The sequence below is a fragment of the Manis javanica genome, chromosome X, assembly GCF_040802235.1.
Source record: "Manis javanica isolate MJ-LG chromosome X, MJ_LKY, whole genome shotgun sequence".
In the NCBI taxonomy this organism is placed as follows: Eukaryota; Metazoa; Chordata; class Mammalia; order Pholidota; family Manidae; genus Manis; species Manis javanica.
Window position 1 is genome coordinate 39351651 of NC_133174.1, and position 25366 is coordinate 39377016.

Sequence of the window (25366 nt, forward strand, 5' to 3'; positions counted from 1 at the left end):
TGTCCTGTTTGCTACTGTCCCACTGACCAATTCATGCCACAAGTCCATCCCAGGGTGGGTCTGGGTAGGCATCGCCAAAGGGCATGGGGAAAGGAGGGGAAAACTTTGTGGTTATTTATAAAACTCACCACACTCTTAACTACTGGAGTTTAGAAACACCAATGACCTTTTGCATTCTGCCTGGCTGCATCTCTCCCTAGGTGAATGCAGAGCCATCTACTTGCTTAAAAGAGGATAGGAGGGAAAAGTAAAAACATAGAGAAGGAAAAAGTTATAGCTGAATATTGGAAAAGAATATCCCTGCCATAAAGGAAAAGATGGCTACAGAGGTAACTAGATAGGTGGCTCTGGTAGTAGAAAAGCGAGAGATTGTCTAACACAGTTTCATTTTCTCTATAAAGTAGGAGGTAAGGTCATGTGTGGAAATGGAGAAGGGAAAGAGTGGTATCAGAGGTCTATACAAAAAATTTAGAATAAAGTCAAGGTTGTGGTCAATGAGGCTGGAGAATAGAGAGGATTGGAACAAGTGGCTGAAAGAAGAGAGGTCTGTGGTGGATGCTGGAGCTAGTGACTTCCGAGGTGAAGTAGTTTCTTTGATGAAAAAGTCCAGAGAAGATCTCGGGAGATGTTCGCATTTTTCCGATTTGAACACCATTAACCTCACACGGCCTTCGGGTGTTCATATCCTTGTTCAATATACTGCTGCAGCAGAGCACAAATTTTCCTTTGAAAGTTCTCTTTTGGATGTCATGAACTCTAAGCTTAATCTGCCTCTTGCACTTCCTTTCACTTTTCATTCATCCTTAAGTACACGTCCCTTCTAGTGGGTCCTTTCAAGCACTGAGCTCCTGAGGAACTCACCTTCGACATACACCTTAACAATGAAATGCACTGCGTGAATGCAGTAGTGCCTCCATTCCTTTGGACTGCCCTGCAGTATGCAATCGTGTCTTTATCTTGGGGAAGTTCTCCCATCTAGAACTCAATAACACTCATCCCAGGGCTGATGGGGGGCGCTGGCTGTCGATAGTGACCAGGGGCCCCGCTCTAAATACTGCACAGGCCAGTCTGCCTACGACAGATATGGCCAGGCAGGGGACATAAAACAGGAGCGGCACGGGCGTTCTCAGGGTGGGGGTCCACGTCCCGTCACTGGGTACATTGCGTACATACCAGCCGCTCCCTTGCCTGAAAATTCACGAAGCCTTGACTTCATTAAGGAGGGGTTGGGGAAAGGTGGGGTCTAGCTCAGGGCTCCCCAGCCGGCGTCCCCACCCCGCGACAACCCCGCCCGGATCTGGCAGCGCCTTGCGCGAACCCAGCAGGATAGAGAGGCGGGGAGAAGCTGCGGGGTTGAAGGCGGGGCGCGCGGCTGCCAAACCGGCCAATAGGCGGCTCTCCGGCGGCGCAGAGAAGAGCCTGCAAGGGCGCTGCCGCTAGAACCGCCGCCTCCCGTTTCCACTTGCTGATGCACGGCCCGGGTGGCTCCGCTCCTCCCGGCGCAGAGGGGCCCGAGGAGGCCGGAGGAGCGGACTCGGAACAGATTTCGGAGGAAGGGGAGAGGACAGGCGCCCCACCCGCGCTGGGGGGGTTGGTGAATGATGAAGGGCCGGCGGCGGCGGCGCCGGGAGTACTGCAAATTCGCGATGTTGCTGGTGCTGTACACGCTGGTGCTGCTGCTCGTCCCCTCCGTACTGGACGGCGGCCGTGACGGGGACAAGGGCACTGGGCACTGCCCGGGCCTGCGGCGCAGCCTGGGAGTGTGGAGCCTGGAGGCGGCGGCGGCAGGCGAACGCGAGCAGGGCGCAGAGGCGCTGCCGGCCGCTGAGTGGGGCGGGGGCCTGTCCCCGAGGTCCCCGGGCAACCTTAGCGGCGCCATTAGGGAGGCGGTGTCTCGCGAGAAGCAGCACATCTACGTGCATGCCACCTGGCGCACCGGTTCGTCGTTCCTGGGAGAGCTGTTCAACCAGCACCCGGACGTTTTCTACTTGTATGAACCCATGTGGCATCTGTGGCAGGCGCTGTATCCGGGCGACGCCGAGAGCCTGCAGGGCGCGCTGCGCGACATGCTGCGCTCGCTCTTCCGCTGCGACTTCTCGGTGCTGAGGATGTACGCGCCGCCTGGGGACACTGCCGCGCGGTTCCCAGACGCCGCCAATCTCACCACAGCCGCCCTCTTCCGCTGGCGAACCAACAAGGTCATCTGCTCGCCGCCGCTGTGCCCGGGCGCACCCCGTGCCCGCGCCGAAGTCGGCCTAGTCGAAGACACTGCCTGCGAGCGCAGCTGCCCACCCGTGGCTCTGCGCGCTCTGGAGGCCGAGTGCCGCAAATATCCTGTGGTGGTCATCAAGGACGTGCGCCTTCTCGACCTGGGCGTGCTGGTGCCTCTGCTGCGGGACCCCGGCCTCAACCTGAAGGTGGTGCAGCTTTTCCGCGACCCGCGGGCCGTGCACAACTCGCGCCTCAAATCCAGGCAGGGGCTGCTGCGTGAGAGCATCCAGGTGCTGCGCACCCGCCAGAGGGGCGACCGCTTCCACCGCGTGCTGCTGGCTCACGGCGTGGGCGCTCGGCCCGGGGACTCAGCCCGCGCGCTGCCTGTCACGCCGCGCGCTGACTTCTTCCTCACTGGCGCGCTCGAGGTGATCTGCGAAGCCTGGCTGCGCGACCTGCTCTTCGCGCGCGGTGCGCCCGCCTGGCTGCGGCGCCGCTACCTGAGGCTGCGCTACGAGGACCTGGTGCGGCAGCCGCGCGCCCAGCTGCGCCGCCTTTTGCGCTTTGCCGGGTTGCGCGCGCTCGCTGCGCTTGACGCCTTTGCGTTCAACATGACGCGTGGCGCAGCCTATGGCGCCGACCGGCCCTTCCACCTGTCGGCCCGTGACGCCCGCGAGGCGGTGCACGCCTGGCGCGAGCGCCTGAGCCGAGAACAGGTGCGTCAGGTGGAGGCCGCCTGCGCTCCAGCCATGCGTCTGCTGGCCTACCCTCGCAGCGGAGAGGAGGGCGATGCTGAGCCGCCCGGGGACCAGGAGACGCTGCTGCCGGCAGAGGCCGACGGCGCCACATAGCCCCCCGCCCGCCTCCCCGGGGCGGATCCGGGTAAGGCGGCCCTGGGTAGGGTCTTCCCGGGGAGCTTGGACCAGCCTGCAGCGGGAGGGGGATGCCGACCCGAATCTCACCTGTCTGAATAGATCCAAGCAGGTGGGAAAGTGCTGCTGGTAGCATTTGGCAGAGTCATCGTGATCTCTAGCTTGGCCACCTGCCTCCTCAGAGGAGGACCCTGAGATGGGAGAGGTGAGGTATGGTTGGGGTGGAGTCCAGGTCTCCGCACTCCCAGTTTCTCCCATGAAGTAGGAGGTAGGGTTAGGAGTGGGGCGGAGAGGGAAGAGGGGCATCAGAGGTCTCAGGAGAGAGAGAAGGTTTGAAATAGTAACGAAACTTGAGACTGGAAAATGACATGAAAAGTATAGGATTTGGGGGACCATCTGAGGTTGATGATTATGACTTGATCTTGACGCCAGTCGTTCCCACGGGGAAAATTTTTGCAACAGTGTTTGCAGACATAGAGAAAGCCCCAAGCAGGGTTTGGTGGGAAATTATGGCTCCTAGCTGACCTACCTCTACCTACTTCATTTCATCTTTCTTCTCTGCCTCTGTTTCTCTGAGTGCAGACCCTGGGCTTGCCTTTCTGAGTTACCAAGCATTCAGGCCCTTTCTTGCAACAGGTGCTGCGCATGTGGTATAGGGACTTTGCTTTCCCCTGGCTTATATGGCATCTCCCTGACCGCCCCCAGTGGCTGGCATTGGCAGGATATTTGACCATATCCCGTTCACATCATGTCCCAATGCTGCCTCAGGTGCCTACAGGACCTCAGGGCTGGGCTTCACCCCTACTCCTGCTCATCCGTTTCAGAGATTAGACCTGAGACTGGCAGTAAGAGCTTTGGCTAGGACTGCAGAAGGAACTTTCTAAAACAAAGACTCCCCTCCCCCATTTTTGTATTCTTTCTCTGTAAAGCACATATCCTAAGATGCCGCAGTGGGGTTTATATGGTCTCAGAATTCTTTCAGTGTCTGGGTCAGTGTACGGCCTGAACCTTTGGCTGAGGGAAGAGTATGTTCCGCATGATGATGACCTTAAGAGCCTAGTTAGTGGCCTGGGAATGGGTTTTCCCAAATTCTGTGTGAGTGGGAAGGGGTGAAGCCTTCGGCAACGTCTGGTCCAGAGGAGGAGGAAAAGCAGGGCTGGGTGGGTGGAAGTGACTTGTTTCCATTCATTATTTTGTAGTGTAATTCAGTATTCCCTTGGGGTAAAGCTCTGATGACAAAGCTGAAGATGTTAATGAAGATAGATTTTGTTGTTAACTGAGCCAGGGTTGCAGAGTGATTTCGGAAGCTGACTCTTTTTGCTTCCAGTCATTAAGTGGTTTTCTTGGTCAGTTTCTGTCACTGCTAGGAAGTCTGTGTGCTTTCCTGATTTCCAGAATGAAGGCAGGCAAGGCACAGAGTGATTTGTCACATCATAACAAAAACATCCTTTCATCTGCTAGTCCTGCATTTACAGACGTAAGTAACATAATGGTCCCTAACCCTTTTCCACAGGGCTGGGGGACCGCCTCTCCAGGCAAATGCTGCAGCGTTTTGTGGCTTTAAGAACTGATTATCCCCCATAAGTTTTTTTTTCTTTCACTTTTTCACTTTATGGACGACTGACGGGGGTGAGGTAGGAAAGCAAATAGAGAGTCAGTTAGAAGACACAGTCTTTATCTCCTAGGAAGTTAGAGTGTGTGCAGGGACAGTAACTATGCTGCTGTTTGGAAGGCCAGTGGGGCTTCCTGTTCAGGGCTGCAAGGACATCTGAGAGCAAACTTTAGAATCGTTCACACTTTGGTGACTGAGTCCCTCTTCCCACATTTCTGCTGGCATTAGTGGGCACTTACCATGTCACCATTAACCAGTGGATTTATTAAAATGCTCGTATTCCAGGTTCCTAGAAAGATAATGTTACTGGCCCACTGATTAGTTTCCAAAAGTCTGTGACACTACTAGGGAAGGCAAGGGAAGAGGACAGATCATCATGTGCTGTGTATTGAATTAAGCCTTGTACCTGTATCATTATTTTGACACATCAACAATTTCACAGGTAAGGAATCTGAGGCTCAGAGAAGTAACGTAACTTGCTCAAAGTCACACCTGGGCTGAGGAGGGTGGAGCAGTATTGGTGTTAGGGCCCAGAGCTCAAAGAATCTCTGCATTATAACACCACCTTTCCTGGCCCCCTAAAGCACCCCCTGGAAGCACCTTACTGGGGTGGGGGGGACACACTTAGCTTTATTACTAATGGGTTCCAACCAGCAACCAAATCAATCACACATCCCTGAGCTCCTGCTGCACCTACATAGGAAAGCTGGTGACTCTACAGCCATCCTGCTCATGGCTGTCCTTCCCATGTGGCATTTGAGCATGCCCTGGGCTCAGTGGTGAAGAGAGGTGTCTTGCCAATGGATTTCAGTCCCAGGCAAGTTCACTGTGGATTCAGTGTGACCAAAGAAATGACAGTAGAACATTCTTGGGTGAAAGGGTTATACCCAACTTTATTTCCACAGTGGCAGGTCAATCACTAAAATCTTGTCCCACTCAGAATGAGTCTGCATGCAGCAAGCCGGTCTCTGCCTCTGGGCCCCTCTGCCCCCACAGCCGTCCTCTGGGCCTCTATCCTTGGTGCTGCTACCACTCCAGCCTCTGTTCTGCTCTCATGCAGCCTTGCAGCCATGCCACCATGTCACCCAGAACACTGGGTGGAGCTCTTTATATGGAGTCAATAACGACACATTGCCCACACGTGTGTAGTGAGCTAGCCGACTGGGGCCAGGTGAGAATCCTGACCACAGGAAACTTCACTTTATCCACAAGGGGCTACACGTGAATTAATCTGGGTAACTCCTGGCTGGGGTGTACCTGACAGCCAGCCAGGGTGTGGCAGGGAGGGAGTAGTGTGCTTCTCCTCAGAGCTGGGTAGGAACCACAGTATCCAGAGCCAAGTCACCAAGAACCCAGGTCCTTTCCATCTTTTCTGTCCTCTCAGCTTTCCTTGCCCAGCTTATCTTCCCAAGGACACAAGATGGGAGCCTCAGGTACAAGCATCGTAACTCCACAGGGCTGTTCACAGGCAGAAAGGAAGGAAGCTGGTTAGCAAGTAAGAGCGAGGGCAGCTTGTCCTCACGCATGTCCCATGCCTTCAGCTTGGTTATAAAGCCTTTCCAGAACCCCCTCACCCAGCCAACTTCCTCTTATGTCTCATTGGCCAGAACTGGGTCACATCCCCTGCCCTGGTAAAAGGATGGGATCATCATCATTTGCTTAGACCAGTGGTTCTCAGCCTGGTGGGACAGTAAATTCACCTGAGGAGTTGTTTTTTTTTTAACATTAATACCTGAGCTCCATGCCCCAGAAATTCTGATTTAATTGGTCTGGGGTGAGGTTCAGACACAGGGACATTTTAAGAACTCCCAGGTGATTGTACTTTGCAGCCAAAATTGAAAAGCACTGACTTAGACCAGTCATGATTCATCTCCTGGGCCATGCCGTGGCCAGTGGAACAGGCCAGGATGAGTACTAAGGGTCATTGATGAGCAGTGAACTGTCTGCCACAGTAATCTACATGAAAGAACTTGGAGCTCTGAAGTTCCAAGCAGAGGTAGGGTGTTAATATGGAAAGGGGAAACGTCTTCAATTATTCATGGGCCCACTTATCTCCCTCTCACATTCCTTCAAATGCTGTCTGTAGCTCCTTAAAGAACAATCCATCATCACAGACTGTCCATTTCTGTTCCAGGTGGACCCATGTGCTCTCCTGTCCTTTTCAGCATGTCTCCCTTTGACCTCTGCCCTTGGTAGGACCCTTGATTACATCCCTGTAGGCATTTAAGACACATTGGTCTTTGTTCTTGACACAGAGGGGGCCCTTAGAATGAAATTAGGAAAGGAGGTAAGTGCACTTCAACCTAAGCCATGTCAGAAAGCTTGCTTGCTGAGAAATTCTTCCAAACACACAGAAAAAGAAATGACCAGCCACCACCACATCTCTAACAAAGCATTTTGAAAGCCATTCTATTTTAATCAGGTCACCATGTCCCAGATGGCTTATGTGTAAATAATCACTGAAAAGAAAACCTCTTTGTGCATAAAATGAGAGTTCCTATGGCTAGGATTCTCACCTGGCCCTGGTTGGCTAGCTCACTGCACACCTGTGGGCAGTACATGGCTGTTGACGCTATATAAAGAGCTCCTCCCAGTGCTCTGGGCACAACACGGTGGCAGGGCTGCAAGGCTACAGGAGAGCAGAGCAGAGCAGAGGCTGGAGTGGTGGCAGCACCGAGGACAGAGGCCCAAGAGGCCGGCTGTGCGGACAGAGGGGCCCAGAGGCAGAGACTGGCTTGCTGCATGCAGACTCACTCTAAGTGCAAATGGGATTCTAGTGACTGACCTGCCACCTGGAAATAAAGTTGGGTATAACCCTTTCACCCCCAAGAACATTTTGCTGTCATTTTCTTTAGTCACACTGAATCCATAGCGAACTTGCTTGGGGCTGCAACCCACTGGCAAGACAATTGACGGAGTCGGCAGGACTCATTGTTGACCAAGGAAAAAGACAAGCTGTCCTTATGGGAGGGGTGCTTCAGTGGGCTGCCCCTGTGAATGTGGAGACAGTGGATCATCCCCCAGTGGATATGTGATCTGAGGTGGCTTGCCTCCTAGAGGACTGGGCCCCACCCCAGGACTGGAGGCAAGTGGAGGTGACACCTAAGGCAGTAGGGGTGGCCCTTGGTATAGTAAGCAGATGATTTGAGAAGCAGAGTGCCTGTGAGGCAGCGGGGACTGGGTTGGCTGCTTCTCACAGTCTTAAAAAGGTCTACAGAGGAGACCCAAGAAATGGTGGCACAAGAACATGAGCTGCAGACTTCTGTGGATTCCCTGAGGAAGGAGATAGCATTGTGTGGGAGGAGGCAGCACAAGAGCACCGGCAGCAAGGTGCCACTGGAGACAAGATGGCAGTGCTGCCAGGTGCTCTGAAGGAGGTAGAGTCCATCACGGAAAAAGACGAACTCCTGAGGGAAGCACAGGTGGAGGTGGCACGAGAACGTCAGCTTCAAAGCATTGAGCTGAAGGTAAGCGACCTTCTGAAGACTGAGCTGGCATTGTTGCGAGGCACTGTAGCAGAGGAGGCACTCAGGGGAGTGGAGAGAAAGGTGCCATCAGCCCCAGAAATGGAGGAGCTGGAGGCACTGGCCCCTCCTGTATTGAAAGCATGCCCAGTGGTTGTAAAGAAAATAAAGACCCAGCAGCTGAAAGTTCCCCAAGGAGAGGAGCAGACCCTCCCCAGGCCATGGAGCACTCTATGGTCCACGCCTATACTCAGGCTGAGCCGGTGGCTGTGGGACTTAGGGGTAGATGGAATTGTTCTGTTGGGATCAGAGATGGGAAAGCTGTCTTCTCTGACAGTGCAGCCTGCCTTGAGGCAGTGATTCCAAAATGCAAGGTGGCATGTACAGTAGCTGAAGCAACAAGAACCTGGAAAGAAATAAGACCTATTACTCATAGGAGGAATTTGAGGGGCCTCGTGAGGGTTACGAGGATCCAGATGTGGGTTGATTTGATATGGGAAGGAGCAGATGGAAGGAAATTAGACAGGAAGCCAAATAGGATCTTACTGGAGCTATGGCAACAACTGAAACCAGAGCAGCAGTTTCAGCCATTAAGACCAAAGAGGCAGAGGTCAGAGGCAGAGCCATGAGTCTGGCCTGTGTGTCTGCAAGACTTTTTGTTGTAGAGGCTGGAGAACAATGTTTGAACTTCCTTGCACAGGGACCATTGCAGAGGACTAAGGGCACATAGATTGAGAGGAGAGAATCCTGGAGAGGTGGCGTGTGGATAAAATGAGAGTTCCTGTGGCCAGGATTCTCACCTGGCCCTGGTTGACTAGCTCACTGCACACCTATGGGCAGTACATGGCTGTTGACTCTATATTAAGAGCTTCGCCCAGTGCTCTGGGTGCGACATGGTGGCAGGGCTGCAAGGCTGCAGGAGAGCAGAGCAGAGGCTGGAGTGGTGGCAGCACCGAGGACAGAGGCCCAGAGGATGGCTGTGCAGAACGGCTGTGCAGAGGCCCAGAGGACGGCTGTGTGGACAGAGGGGCCCAGAGGCAGAGACTGGCTTGCTGCCTGCAGACTTGCTCTGAGTGAATGGGATTCTAGTGACTGACTGGCTTGCCAATGGGTTTCAGCCCCAGGCAGGTTCGCTATGGATTCTGTGTGACCAAAGGAATCGACAGCAAAACATTCTTGGGGTGAAAGGGTTATACCCAGGTTTATTTCCAGGTGGCAAGTCAGTCACTAGAATCCCATTCACTCAGAGCAAGTCTGCAGGCAGCAAGCCAGTGTCTGCTTAGGCAATACGGATTTGGGTGAGGATGTGTTTTTAAAAAGTGTTTGCACCTTACTGCAGCCTTGCCTTTGATCAAGACATCATTGGAGCTGTGCCTTGGGAGCTCCTCCTCCAGGCAGGGTCCCCTCAGATGATGGTGGATTTGGTGTTCACGAAAAATCAAGACAAAGGTGACATTTACCAAGTGCCTATTTTGTGTTACGTGCTTAATGCATGTTGTCTGAGTTATTCCTCATCTCAGCTTGATGAGGTAGATGGTGTCCCCATTTTATGGATGGGGTAATAAGCTCAGAAAGATTAATTGTCAAGGATAACACAGCTAGAGGATTAAAATCAGGTGCTTACTCTCCATTTTGAAACAAGTGTTTAAGAAATTTTTAGAAGGAACCAGAGCATGTGGTGAAAAATGAGTTCAACTGTTTTGGAAGGATACAAAATACCTGCCAGGCTCACTTCCTAGAAGCATCCTCTACAGTTCTTGTGATAAATGTCTACCAATGTTTTATGCAAATTGAAACCAATATGTAGCCATTTTTGTAGCTAAATATTTCTAATTCCTTAAAATTTTTTTCTTGTAATGAGGACTTTCAAGGTCAACTCTCTTAGCAACTTTGACTTATACAATACAGTATTATTAACTATAGTTGCCATGTTGTACATTCCAAATGATGAGGTAATTGCTACCTTGGACAAGTCCTTGAAGTCGGGGATGGAGAGAGCACACCCATGGAATGTGTTTGCTGCTTTTAGTTACCTATCCACCAGTTCCTGGCCAGCAGCTGAGGACACATATGTCACTGGTTTTGGAAAGTCCCAGTACTGACTACATTTGATATCTACAAGGGCATGCTTTTCTTTCCATAAAGCATTTAGTGAGATTTTTTAGGGAATACTTTTCAGTATCTCTGTGCTTGTTTAAAGAGGGAGAGGGTGCATTTCAATCTAAATGCTTGTGTATACTTCTGGTAATTGGAAGTCTGAGAATATTGGCTGCTGATAGTTGCCATCATGTTCTTAAAAAATTATTTTCTGTTTTTCTGTGGCATGTTCCAACAGCTAGCTATATCATAGAGTGCTGCTGAGTTCATCAATTTATCCTTTAGCAAAGGCTCAGTAATGTTTAGGGGAAGGTTTATGGACTTAAGAAATTTAGTGCCAGCTAATTGAAATAAAATTTTTTACCAATTAGAATTAAACTTAATAATTATTTACCTTTTGTTTAGGGATTTTTCTGATGGCCTTTCATGAATAAGTAATTGTTCCCTTCCCTACTTTGTGTCAGTGTTTCAGAAAATAGTGGATTTGACTCCTGTGCTTCTATTAAATCCAGTTGTGACAAAATCTGATTTGTGAGGTGTGATTTAAAGGTTACAGAAATAAAACTAATGAAACCTTTAAAAAAATTCCCATAGCTGCTTCTTTTTAATGTCTATTAGTATTTCATTATAAGAGTGTATTGTAATATGTGTAACTAGTTCCTATTCCCAATAGTTCATTGCTACATTTTCAATAATATCCTTTGTAAACATGTTAAGCATATGAAAAATTTCTATCGTAGGGTGACCATATGTAGCAAAGGGCGTGTGCTTTTTATATTTCAAGAGGTAAAGTCCTTCAATGTTGTACCAAATTTCACCTCCACCAGCTGTTTCTTGGAGAGTCTTTTTCCCAGACTTTCAACAATGTGGATTTCATCTAATTTTTTCATTTTGGCTAGTCCGATGGGTGGACAATCCTTTCTTGTGGCCCTCTGGCTCTCTCTGACCCCACAATTCCTCTCAGATGATGAAGACTGCGTCACACCTCGGTAACCAGGCTGAGGAGATTAAATCAATTTCTTAACCCTTCTGCTGTCCACATGTACTTGGAAAGTAATTTCTGTAATTCCTTTGAAGGACTGGATACGTTTGGAAATAAAAACTCTCATTCCTTTATAACAACACACTTATAATGTCAGATTTTAGCAAGCTTGTTAAGATGGCCTTCTTCTCAGACTGCTGCAGTGGGGTGTACCTATTACCTTGAACTTCAGCTGTTTCGGGACACTATCAGTGGGGAGATCAGGCTGATATTAAATGAGGTTCAACACTTCATACATTTTCTCTATGGCCCTGAGAGGCCTCTTGTAGTCACAGGGGCAGGGGAGGGCAAAAGGGCCCCTTTGCAGTTGGCAAGGCAGGATTCAGAGCGTGTTCAAAGAGATGTTTAGACTGGACAGAAATTTCCTTCCTGTGAATACAAATGTAATATAAATCATCAGGAGTGATGCTTTTAAAAAACATTTGTAAGTTGGCTTAAAATTCCTCAGTGTGCCTTTTCTCAGCCTGTTCTATGCATGAGCAGCACAGACAATAGTGAAACTAAAGCAGCTCAGCTGGCCTTACTTTTCCATGTCCAATGTTCCCCTCTAACAGACTGACTCATAAGTGGGCCTCTCTCTCTGTGAGGTCACCTGGCCCCTCATCCCCTTGCTTTGTCGTGGAACCCAAGGAATGTGCTGGGTTGAAAGAAACATTGCTGCTTAGGTGCAGTATAGAATACAAACAGCAGGGACTAACTAACAGCTCTGGCCCAGGTTCAAGAACAGGCAAGTGGAGAACTGCTTGGGAGCCGAACAGGAAGCAGTTTCAACTGGAGAAAAGCTGCCGAGCTCAGTGATGTGCTCCTGAGAACTGGAATTCATCGGCTTTTCTCCCTGCCCCCTCGGCCAACAGGCATCAGGCCAGTGGGCCTGACATTTTTGCAACTGGCCTGGTTAGCATTCAGATCCTTTGTGATGGATGCTGAGGAGAAGCGGGGAGCATCAACTGCTACTGAACAGTTTTAAATTAGGGGGTTAAGAGGCTGGAAAGATGACCACCACGTTTGACCTCAGTGATGACCCACATTGGGAGTGAGCAGATTCTCCTCCCCTGAAACGGACATGGGCAGCAAAGAGCTGTGCTGTGGAATCACATTCTGAAAACAGCCAGTGACATAGATGTGTCGTTACTCACTGAGTGGAAGCCCCTTCTGTTAAGTCTTACCTTCAGGCAGGAGTGTCCAAAATAACCTCAGGAGGCACAGGGAGAGTTGTGAGGATGCAGGGCAGTCTCTAGGCCCTGCCAGCAAGAAGCCTTGAATCTGGCCGGAGATCCAAATGCCTAGAGGGTCAGCTTGGAGAGATTAATGTTGTGTGATTTAATATTGTTGGGTCATGGTCACCAGCAGCCTGGAAGAAGAGAAACCAGCCCAACTGAAGGTCTGAAATAGCACATTGTGGAAACATTTGTAAGGTATAGAGAGCAGGCAGGGGTTCGAGACTGAGTTCTTTTGTAAAGATGATGAACTGAGGAAAGTTATGAGCAGACCCCAAGTGTGGACTGGGAGGCTGACCAAAGTGATCCTTACATACAGATAGCTAAGGTGAGTTTTAGGGGAAGATACTGCAGAGCTTCGAGGTCACTTTTCCAATGAATGAGACCAGACTTACCGACAAGGACTCATTACTGCCTCAGAGAGATCATGGGAACAGTAAGCCAAAAATACTAAAGTCAAGATGATGTTTTAAAAATAGGACTTCCTTTCAAGAAGCCTAGAGCTGGCATATGTTGAATATACAGATTTTATAAGCAATAAAAGTAGATGCTGTGTCTTGTTCTAATAAAGGATATCAACAATAGGGATGTAACAAAGGAGAACAATACATTTTTCAGGTTCTGCAAGCAAAGAAGTTACACTTTGTTGCCTTTCTGTGCACTCCCCACCCCTCCAGCTAGGGATCCCAAAGAGGACTGCTTTGCAAAAAGGAGCTGGTTGGCTAAAAGCAAATACACATACACCCACTCCCCAAGAACAACAAAACTCCTAGAATTTATTCAATGTTTTCTACATTAGTTGTATTTATTTTTATGTCTTAAAAGTTAAAGGAGGAAAGAGAAATAGTTTCAAGCTCAGGAAAAATCCATGTCCTGCTCTGAAGTAGGGCCATCTTTGGCACTGCTGTGGGCTGGGGGCAGGACTGTTTTACATGCTCCAGTGTCCTGTGCCCATATCAGCCTGCCTGGGAACAGTGGGCCATTTTATCCCCGGTGGACTGTGGGCTAGGAGAGGGTGGAAGATACACAATGCCTCGCTCTGTAGGGAGAGATACCTGAAGTGACAGGCCCAGACCCTGCACACTGAGTAGCCCTCTTGACTTGTGAGTCTTAAAGCTGATGGGAGGCAGTCCCAGTGCCCCCACCCCATCTTCAGCCACTCCATTGACTGATAGCCCCTGTAGGGGTTGAAGGGCTGCCTGAATGGCAGGTCCAAGCTCTAGTCACAGCCCCGTGCCCTCTGTACCCCTGCCAACCCCACTTGGTAGATGACAAACATCTGCAGGTGGGCAGTCAAATATACATTATAAAATGCTGACTCAGTTCCTCTATTTGAGCTGGGAACAACTTTACTCACAAAAGCAATTATGAATGTCAATTAAAATTATGCTCCGGAGCAGCTCAATGAAAGGAAAAAACAAGTCAACTAGGCAAACTCAGCTGTTTCCAAGTGTTATTAATACTGGTTTGGAGTGCATTCATTTTGTTCTCAAGGGAGCTCAAACACTTGGGAAATTTTTAGCTGTGGGTGGGTATGTTAAATTGGAAATGTTATTATATTCTAGTCTACTGGGGAAAATAATGGCCATTTCATTGTTGCACTGGCAGACTCTGGGGTTTCACTGAAGGCTCCCATGGATTGAGGTTCTACTCTGACTTCTGGAGAAGTGGGTCGTCTTCTCCCACTGTGTACAGGGAGGGGGTGGGGGAACAGCTCAGCTTGACGTGATCCAGGCAAGTGCTTGTCCCTAGTTCCTGCCCTTACTCCCCAGGCAAAAAGTCTGTAGGTTTTTTGGATTTTTTTTTTTACTCAGTCCCTATTTGTAGGTGCTAAGTACAACTGAAAGTATTATTGACTAGGGCAAGTACACTGCCACCCTGTGCCACTGCTGCTTAATTTTTCAGATTGAAAGTCTGGAATTGATTTATAACGTTTGTGCTGCTTCAAGTACATCTCTAGGCTATTTGTGGGGTGTGGTTATATTAGCAAACTAAATGTTTTCTACTACATTTTGCTGTGGAGTCGAAGTGAGGGAATGCTTGCACTTTGACATTTCTGTTATTTCAAGTATTATTGTAACATTATCCCTAAGCAGCTCCCTTAAAAAAAAAAAACAACCTTAATGGCTCTATTGTTGCAAACATTGTCATTCAATTCTGTTTTCCTTGGCACTGCATTTCATTCATTTGAGGTGAAAACAGGAAGGTTAAGAAAACTTCACCCAGGTTAACAAATAAACATTGATGGTAACAGCATCCACAAAGGGTGGTTCCAGGGTAGGATGTTGGGAGAAGACTCCACGTTGCTGTTGGAAATGAGGCTAATGGCTGGCCACAGCCCTTTTGGGCTGGAAAGGGTCCAGGAGGAAGGCTGTTACAATAGGCTGGAAAGTCATTCACCTGTGATAACAGGACTGCTGAATACCCGGAAATCTCAGTGCCCTCACCCCAAGTGCCAGACCCTGCCACCAACTTTGAGCATCTGTGATGTAGCTTTGGATGGTAAACCCAAGGTGCCTCAGCTGGCACAAGTGTGTGGGTAGGGACAGGCATGTACTTCCCGAGGCGAAACCCAGAAAAAATTGAAGGAAAGAAGGAAGGGGTGGTAAACATCTACCAGTGCAGTTCAAGGAGGGAAGTGAGGGGTCCATGCAAGTTCCCAGATCCATTCGGGGGCCCAGGGTTGGTACATGACTTGAAAAGGGCCAGGAAAGCCACCGACAGCAGCAGAGTTGCAAGTTCATTTGGTTGAGCCTTCTGTTCTAAAACTTTTAAGCCAGCAGGAAGTTGATGCTTCCTCCTCCCCCATCCCAGCTTCCAAGGTTGAAACAAATACAATTAAAATGCTAAGACTGTGCCTTCCTGAGTTATTCTGCAGTAGCCTGGGGAACCTCAGCCAGGCTAACAACATGCAATCACCGTGCAGCCTGGCAGCCAGAAGGATGTTTCCCTTTGATGGCAATGAGGCTATCAGGTCGACTTGCATGTAAGGGCCAAGCTGGTCATTTAAATACTCTGTAGCAAAGGAGATAAGGTCACCCTCCTCTTTGAAATATGAATTTGAATCTTTAAGTAAACCATCTATTTTTTAAAAGTGCAAGCAAATTTTGTGAATTATTTGAGTATTAAGGAATGACTTCACACTTAATGCCCCATATTAAAAAACTTATCCATGAGTAGGGGAGGAGCCAAGATGGTGGCATGAGTAGGGCAGCAGAAATCTCCTCCCAAAACCATATATATTTTTGAAAATACAACAAATACAACTATACTTAAAAAAGAGACCGGAAGATACAGTACAATAGCCAGGCTACATCTACCAAGAACCCAGCGCCTCATTAAGGGGGTAAGATACAAGCCACAACACAGCGGAACCCAAGTGTGCCCCCAACCCCAGCTCACCAGAGGGAGGAGATGAGTTGGAGTGGGGAGGGAATGGGAGCCCAGGACTGCTAAATACTCAGCCCTAGTCATCCGCACTGGGAGAGCAGACACAAAGTGCGTGGTGTGCTGGATACTAGGGAAACGGAAGAGTAAAACCTGTGAACAGATTCCCACAGTTGGCGCCCGTGTGACAAAAGAAAAGTGAGTGCTTTTGGAAAGTCTTAAAGGGACAGGAGCCTCACAGCTGAACAGAAGCATCCCAGCATACTCAGCCCAGAAGCTGGAAAGCCCAGGGAACTCCAGGCGCCGTAAGCCCTTGGGCAGCAGTGCAGCTATGAGGCCCCTCACAGCAATAAACAGCCTCCTGCCAGTTCCCGCTCTGGCATGGCCCTGCCATAGCAGAGAAGCAGCCTGAGACCAGCTGAGCCCAGAGCAGCCGCGCAGAGCCTCCCCCTGCAGAAGCCTGGGCCAGATCCAGAGACCTCGGGGGCATGCAGCTGCCCAGCACAAGCCACTAGGGGTCACTGTTCTTGCAGGAGAGGAAGGTGACAAGCAAACGGGAAGGGACTTTGTTCTCCCAGCTAACACACATGCCAACTGCCCATGACTAACTCTATCACCAGGAAAAGGCATAAGAATTTGATTCAGACCAGAATCACACAGAAATCCCCTGAGAGGGAAACTGGGGAGATAAATTTAACCAATCTTCCTGAAAAAGATTTCAAAATAAAGGTCATAACCATGCGGATGGAGCTGCAGAGAAAAATGCAAGAGCTAACAGATAAAGTTGGGAGGGGGAATACAGAAATAAAACAATCTCTGGAAGGACTTAAAAGCAGAATGGATGAGGTGCAAGAGACCATTAATGGAATAGAAATCAGAGAACAGGAATGCAGAGAACCTGACATAGAGATAAAAGGATCTCCAGGAATGAAAGAATATTAAGAGAACTGTGTGACCAATGCAAACAGAACAATATCCGCATTACAGGGGTACCAGAAGAAGAAGAGAGAGGGAAAGGGATAGAAAGTGTATTTGAAGAAATAATTCCTGAGAAGTTCTCCACACTGGGGGAGGAAATAGTCGCTCAGACCACAGAAGCACACAGACCTTCCAAAAGAAGGGACCCAAGGAGGACAACACCAAGACACATAATAATTAAAATGGCAAAGATCAAGGACAAGGACAGAGTATTAAAGGCAACTAGAGAGAAAGGTCACCTACATAGGAAAACCCATCAGGCTATCATTAGATTTCTTAACAGAAACCTTACAGGCCAGAAGAGAATGACATGATATATTTAATGCAATGAAACAGAAGGGCCTTGAACCAAGAATACTGTATACAGCACAATTATCATTTAAATATGAAGGAGGGATTAAACAGTTCCCAGACAAGCAAAAGTTGAGGGAATTTGCCTGCCACAAACCACCTCTACAGGGTATTTTAAAGGGACTGCTCTAGATGGAAGCACTCTGAAGGCTACATTGTTGTCAAAAGAGAAAATAAAATCACAGAAAAGATAACAGATGAAACAAATACTAACTAAAGACAAAAAGCAAATCAACTACCCACAAAAGCAATCAAAAGAAACACAAAAGAGCACAAAATAAAACACCTAACATATAAAGAATGGAGGACAAGGAATAAGAAGGGAGAGAAATAAAGAATCATCAGACTGTGTTTATAATAGCACAATAAGCAAGTTAAATTAGACAGTAAGATAGTTAAGAGGCTAACCTTGAACCTTTGGTAACCACGAATCTAAAGCCTGCAATGGCAATAACTACATATCTTTAAATAATCACCCTAAATGTAAATGGACTGAATGTACCAATCAAAAGACACAGAGTAATAGAATGGATAAAAAAGGAAGACTGCTTACAAGAGACTCACCTCAAACACAAAGACGTGCACTGACTAAAAGTCAAGGGATGGAAAAATGTATTTCATGCAAACAAGAAGGAGAAAAAACCAGGTGTTGCAGTACTAGTATCAGACAAAATAGACTTCCAAACAAAGAAAGTAACAAGAGATAAATAAGGACATTACATAATGATAAAGGGCTCAGTCCAACAGGAGGATATAACCATTATAAATATATATGCACCCAATACAGGACCACCAAAGTATGTGAAACTAATATTAACAGAAATAAAGGAGGAATTAGAGTGCAATGCATTCATTTTGGGAGACTTCAATACACCACTCACTCCAAAGGACAGATCCACCAGACAGAAAATAAGTAAGGACACAGAGGGAATGAACAACACACTAGAACAGATGGACCTAATAGACATCTATAGAACTCTACACCCAAAAGCAACAGGATACACATTCTTCTCAAGTGCACATGGAACATTCTCCAGAATAGACCACATACTAGGCCACAAAAAGAGCCTCAGTAAATTCAAAAAGATTGAAATTCTACCAACCAACTTCTTAGACCACAAAGGTATAAAACTAGAAATAAATTGTACAAAGAAAGCAAAAAGGCTCACAAACACATGGAGGCTTAACAACATGCTCCTAAATAATCAGTGGATCAACGGCCAAATTAAAATAGAGATAAAGCAATATATGGAAACAAATGACAACAACACCACAAAGTCCCAACTTCTGTGGGATGCAGCGAAAGCACTCTTAAGCGGAAAGTGTATAGCAATCCAGGCATATTTAAAGAAGGAAAAACAATCCCAAATAAATAGTCTAAAGTCACAAGTATCTAAATTGGAAAAAGAAGAACAAATGAGGCCGAAAGTCAGCAGAAGGAGGGACATAATAAAGATCAGAGAAGAAATAAATAAAACTGAGATGAATAAAACAATAGAAACAAATCAATGAAACCAAGAGCTGCTTCCTTGAGAAAATAAACAAAATAGATAAGCCTCTAGGCAGACTTATTAAAAGAAAAAGAGAATCAACACACATCAACAGAATCAGAAACAAGAAAGGAAAAATCACAATGGACCCCACAGAAACACAAATAATTATTAGAGAATACTATGAAAACCTATATGCTAACAAGCTGCAAAACCTAGAAGAAATGGACAACTTCCTAGAAAAATACAACCTTCCAAGACTGACCAAGGAAGAAACATAAAATCTAAACAAGCCAATTACCAGCAAAGAAATTGAAAAACTACCCAGGAACAAAAGCCCTGGGCAAGATTTATTTACCTCGGAATTTTATCAGACATACAGAGAAGACATAATACCCATTCTCCTTAAAGTTTTCAAAATAAATGGAAGAGGAGGGAATACTCCCAAACTCATTCTATGAAGCCAACATCACTATAATAGCAAAACCAGGCAAAGACCCCACCAAAAAAGAAAATTACAGACCAATATCCCTGATGAACATAGATGCAAAAATACTCAACAAAATATTAGCAAACCGAATTCAAAAATACATCAAGAGGATCATACACCATGAACAAGTGGGATTCACCTCAGGGACGCAAGGATGGTACAACATTAGAAAATCCATCCACATCATCCACCACATCAGCAGAAAGAAGGACAAAAAACACATGATCATCACCATAGATGCTGAAAAAGCATTTGACAAAATTCAACATCCATTCATGACAAAAACTCTCTATAAAATGGATATAGAGGGCAAGTACCTCAACATAATACAGGCCATATATGATAAACCACAGCCAACATCATACTGAACAGCGAGAAGCTGAAAGCTTTTCCTCTAGGATCGGGAACAAAACAGGGATACCCACTCTCCCCACTGTTATTCAACATAGTACTGGAGGTCCTAGCCATGGCAATCAGACAAAACAGAGAAATACAAGGAATCCAGATTGGTAAAGAAGAAGTCAAACTGTCACTATTTGCAGATGACATGATATTGTACATAAAAAACCCTAAAGACTCCACTCCAAAAGCACTAGAACTAATATTGGAATTCAGCAAAGTTGCGGGATACAAAATTAGTACACAGAAATCTGTGGCTTTCCTGTATACTAACAATGAATGAATAGTAAATTCAGGAAAACAATTCCATTCACAGTTGCATCAAAAAGAATAAAATACCTAGAAATAAACCTAAACAAGGAAGTAAAAGACCTATACCCTGAAAACTACAAGACACTCTTGAGAGAAATTAAAGAGGACACTAACAAATGGAAACTCATCACATGCTCTTAGCTAGGAAGAATTAAAATTGTCAAAATGGCCATCCTTCTTAAAGCAATCTACAGATTCAATGCAATCCCTATCAAATTACCAACAGCATTCTTCAACGAACTGGAACAAATAGTTCAAAAATTCATATGGAACCACCAAAGACCCCGAATTGCCAAAGCAACACTGAGGAGTTAGAATAAAGTGGAGGGGATTTCACTCCCCAACTGCAAACTCTACTACAAAGCCACAGTAATCAAGACAGTTTGGTACTTGCACTAGAAAAGACCCACAGACCAGTGGAACAGAATAGAGACTTCAGACATTAACCCAAACATATATGGTCAATTAATATACGATAAAGGAGCCATAGACATACAGTGGGGAAATAGCCTCTTTAACAGTTGGTGTTGCCAATACTGGACAGCTACATGTAAGAGAATGAAACTGGATCACTGTCTAACCCCATACATGAAAGTAAATTCAAAATGGATCAAAGACCTGAATGTAAGTCATGAAACCATAAAACTCTTAGAAAAAAATCATAGGCAAAAATATCTTGGACATAAACATGAGCAACTTCTTCATGAACATATCTCCCCAGGCAAGGGAAACAAAAACAAAAATGAACAAGTGGGACTATATCAAGCTGAAAAGCTTCTGTACAGCAAAGGACACCATCAATAGAACAAAATGGTATCCTACAGTATGGGTGAATATATTCATAAAAGACAGATCCAATAAAGGGTTGACATCCAAAATATATCAAGAGCTCACACACCTCAATGAACAAAAAGCAAATAATCCAATTAAAAAATGGTCAGAGGAGCTGAACAGACAGTTCTCCAAAGAAGAAATTCAGATGGCCAACAGACACATGAAAAGATGCTCCACATCACTAGTCATCAGAGAAATGCAAATTAAAACCACAATGAGATATCACCTCACACAAGTAAGGATCGCCACCATCCAAAAGACAAACAACAACAAATGTTGGCGAGGTTGTGGAGAAAGGGGAACCCTCCTACACTGCTGGTGGGAATGTAAATTAGTTCAACCATTGTGGAAAGCAATATGGAGGTTCCTCAAATAGCTCAAAATAGAAATACCATTTGACCCAGGAATTCCACTTCTAGGAATCTACCCTAAGAATGTAGCAGCCCAGTTTGGAAAAGACAGATGCACCCCTATGTTTATCGCAGCACTATTTACAATAGCCAAGACATGGAAACAACCTAAGCGTCCATCAGTAGATGAATGGATATAGAAGAGGTGGTACATATACACAATGGAATATTATTCAGCCATAAGAATAAAACAAATCCTACCATGTGCAGCAACATGGATGGAGCTAGAGGGTATTATGCTCAGTGAAATAAGCCAGGCGGAGAAAGACAAGTACCAAATGATTTCACTCATATGTGGAGTATAAGAACAAAGAAAAACTGAAGGAACAAAACAGCAGCAGAAGCACAGAACCCAAGAATGGACTAACAGTTACCAAAGGGAAGGGGACTGGGGAGGATGGGTGGGAAGGGAGGATAAGGGCATGGAAAAAGAAAGGGGGCATTATGATTAGCATGTGTAATGTGGGGGGGCATGGGAAAGGCTGTACAACGCAGAGAAGACAAGTAGTGATTCTATAGCATCTTACTACGCTGATGGACAGTGACTGTAATGCGGTTTGTGGGGGGTACTTGGTGAATGGGGTGCCTAGTAAACATAATGTTCTTCATGTAATTGTAGATTAATGATATCAACAACAAAATAAGATCAATATAAAATAAAAGCTCAAAATAGAAATAATATTTGACCCAGGAATTCCACTTCTAGGAATTTACCCTAAGAATGAAGCAGCCCCATTTGAAAAAGACAGATACACCCCTATGTTTATCGCAGCACTATTTACAATAGCCAAGAAATGGACGCAACCTAAGTGTCCCTCAGTAGATGAATGGATAAAGAAGATGTGGTACATATACACAATGGAATATTATTCAGCCATAAGAAGAAAACAAATCCTACCATTTGCAACAACATGGATGGAGGTAGAGGGTATTATGCTCAGTGAAATAAGCCAGGTGCTGAAAGAAAAGTACCAAATGATTTCACTCATATGTGGAGTATAAGAACAAAGGAAAACTGAAGGAACAAAACAGCAGCAGAATCACAGAACCCAAGAATGGACTAATAGTTACTAAAGGGAAACAGACTGGGAGGATGGGTGGGAAGGGAGGGATAGGGGACGGGAAAGAAAGGGGGCATTATGATTAGCATGTATAATGTGAGGGGGGCACGGGGAGGGTGGTGCAACACAGAGAAGACAAATAGTGACTCTACAGCATCTTACTACACTTATGGACAGTGACTGTAATGGGTTTTGTGGGGGGAACTTGGTGAAGCGGTAAGCCTAGTAAAACATAATGTTCCTCATGTAATTATAGATTGATACTCCCCCCAAAAAACTTATCCATGCTTCACAAAAACAATGATTTGCAGAAATCTGATTTGCAGTAATTCTGGAATTACTTGTGCTAGGTTTTTAAAATCAATTTTCTATTATCATGTAGGTAGATCTTTAAATAGTTTTGTCTTTGGAACCACCAGAAGAGTCTTACACTCGTTTCAGCGGTGCAGGCAGCAGCAAACATTTTCATTCTCCCCAGACTCTGGGTAAACAAATAGTTTTAACCAAGCAGTTTATCAGCTTACAATTTAATTATTATGGAAACAACCTAAATGTCCATTGATAAATGAATGGATAAAGAGGTGGTACATATGTACAATGGAATATTACTGAGCCATAAAAGGAACGGACTCTTACATTTGTGACAACATGGATAGATGTACAGCGTATTATGTTAAGTGAAATGAGATGGAGAGAGACAAATACTGTGTGATCTCACTTATATGTGGAATATAAAAAAAAACAAAAACAAACAACAAACAAAACTGAAATAGGCTCATTAACACAGATAACCAGACTGGTGGTTGCAAATATGGGAAGGGAGAGGAAGGAAGGCGAAATAGGTGAAGGGGGAAAAAAATTAGTGAAAATGTTTGATATCTTGATCTGGGTGATGGTTACATGAATGTATACACATGTCAAAATTCATCAAGCTGTATACTAGGATTTGTGCATTTTAGTGTATGTTCCTCAATATAAAAAACTTTTTTAAGTAAATAAAATTTTATTCTTCATTGTCAAACACGAGGGCAAAGCTAGCTACTCAGTCACTGGAGATGGTGGAGAAACTGAGTGTTTGGTTATTGAATATGCATTTGAAGTTGAATAGTTCATAGCTCCAAATGAATAGGGTTCTATAGTATTAAGAAGAGTGGAGTCTGTAGTGAACTAAATTCTTAATCCTATCTCTAGGATATGGGGGCTTAAGTTTTGGGGAACATCACACTAAGACTTCATGGACATGTTTATGTTTTAAACACACCAGGAATAATGAAAAATGGAAATTAATGACAGTTTTTTAGGGTCTACTTGGGGGCTGTAGGCTCCATGGAGGTATAAGTCAGAACTGGAAGGTATGTGAATATCCCTATCCTGGTTCAGTGACATTCAGGAACCAGAGACCAAAACCAGAGGATGGGAGCCCATTTTTAATGCAAAGAAAAAGTTTTGTGAGGTCGCTGCCTGTCCACTGAGGGCTACTCCACCTAGATTAGCTGGACTTCCAAACAGTTCTTCACATACCCTGGAGGCAATATAATAGATCCTGTCCTTCCTTTCCTCCCTCCTGTTCTGCCAGCAATTTGATAAAAAAAAAAGTTTAAACTCAAATGAAAAGCAGCTTTTCAGGTGGATTTAAAATTTTTTAAAGATTTTTAATAAAAGGATTTAAAGAGTAATTATGGGTCCAGGAGTTGTGCTGGCAGTATCTTCATAAACATTTGTTGGAACATGGGATGTGACCAGCAACATTTAGCACGTGTTTAGTCATTGACAGAAAATCTCCCTGAGTTACTGCCAAGTTGTTTCTGGGTCTCTAAGACAACCCAAATGGAGAGCTGATCACATTGCACAAAGAAACAGTAACAGAGGAAAACTTTTCGTTTTGAAATAATTATAGATTCATAGGAAGTTGCAAAAACAGTACAGGGAGGTCCAGTGAACCCTCCACCCAGCTTTTCCCAAAGGTAGTGTCTTTTTTGTAGACCATTATTAACACCAGGAAATTGACACTGGTACAATCTACAGACCTTATTCCATTTTCAACAGTTTTTACATACACTCATTTTGTGTGTATGCATAGATCTGTATAATTTTATCCAATATGGATATGTGTAAACAGCACTACCATCAAGATATGGAACTGTTCCAACAGCACCAAGAAGCTCTCTTGTGCTACCCCTTTATAGTCACATACCCTGTCCCATCCAACCCCTTTCCTGGCAAACACTCATCTGTTCTCCATCTCTATAATTGTGTTATTTCAAGATTGTTATATAAACGGATTCATATGTTATGTAACGTTTTGAGATTGTCTATTTTCATTCAGCATAATTCTCTGGAGATTGATCAGGTTGTTGCAAATATCAATAGTTCATTCCTTTTCATTGAGAGTGGTTTTCCATGATATGGATCTACCCCAATTTGTTTAAAACCATTAACCCATTGAAGGACATTTGGATTGTTGTCAGTTTTTGACTGTTACATATAAAGCTACTCTATTTCTGTGCAGATTTTTGTATACACATTAAATTTCATTTATCTGGGATGAATGCCCAGAAGTGCAACTGCTGGATCATGTGGTAAGTGTGTTTAGTTTTATAAGAAACTACAAACTCTTTTTCAGAGTGGCTGTACCATTTTTACATTCCCACCAGCAATGTGTGAGAGATTCCTGTGCAGCCTCACCAGCATTTGGTTTTGTCATTGTTTTGTATTTTAGCTGTTCTAATAGGTGTGTAGTGGTATGTCATTGTAGTTTTCATTTGCATTTTCCTAATGGCTAGTAATGTTGAACATCTTTTCATGTGCTTATTTGCCATCCACATCACCTCTTTGGTGAAATGTAGGTTCATGTGTTTTGCCCATTTCCTAATTAGATTGTTTTTTACTATTGAATTTTGAGTTTTTTATATATTCTAGATAAATACATGGTTGCGAACATTTTCTTGCAGTCTGTATCTTGTCTTTTCATCCTCTTAACAAGATCTTTTGCAAAGCAAAACTTTGATGAAGTCCAATTTACAAATGTTTTCTTTGGTGGATTTTACATTTGGTGTCATGTCTAAGCACTCTTTGTCTAGCCCTTGTCTTGAAGATTTTCTTCTATGCTTTCTTGTAAAACTTTTATATAATTTTTATT

The 25366-nt window shown here is 45.4% G+C and overlaps 1 protein-coding gene across 1 annotated transcript in view; it reads left to right on the forward strand.

Moving 5' to 3' along the window:
- Positions 1–1326: 1326 nt before the first annotated feature.
- CHST7 (carbohydrate sulfotransferase 7) overlaps positions 1327–25366 on the forward strand; it is a 38411-nt gene continuing 14371 nt past the window's right edge. Inside the window, exon 1 of the mRNA XM_017657322.3 lies at positions 1327–3093. Coding sequence (XP_017512811.1) covers positions 1599–3062 — 1464 coding nt within the window. The 5' untranslated portion in view covers positions 1327–1598 and the 3' untranslated portion in view covers positions 3063–3093. The remainder of the gene's footprint in view (positions 3094–25366) is intronic.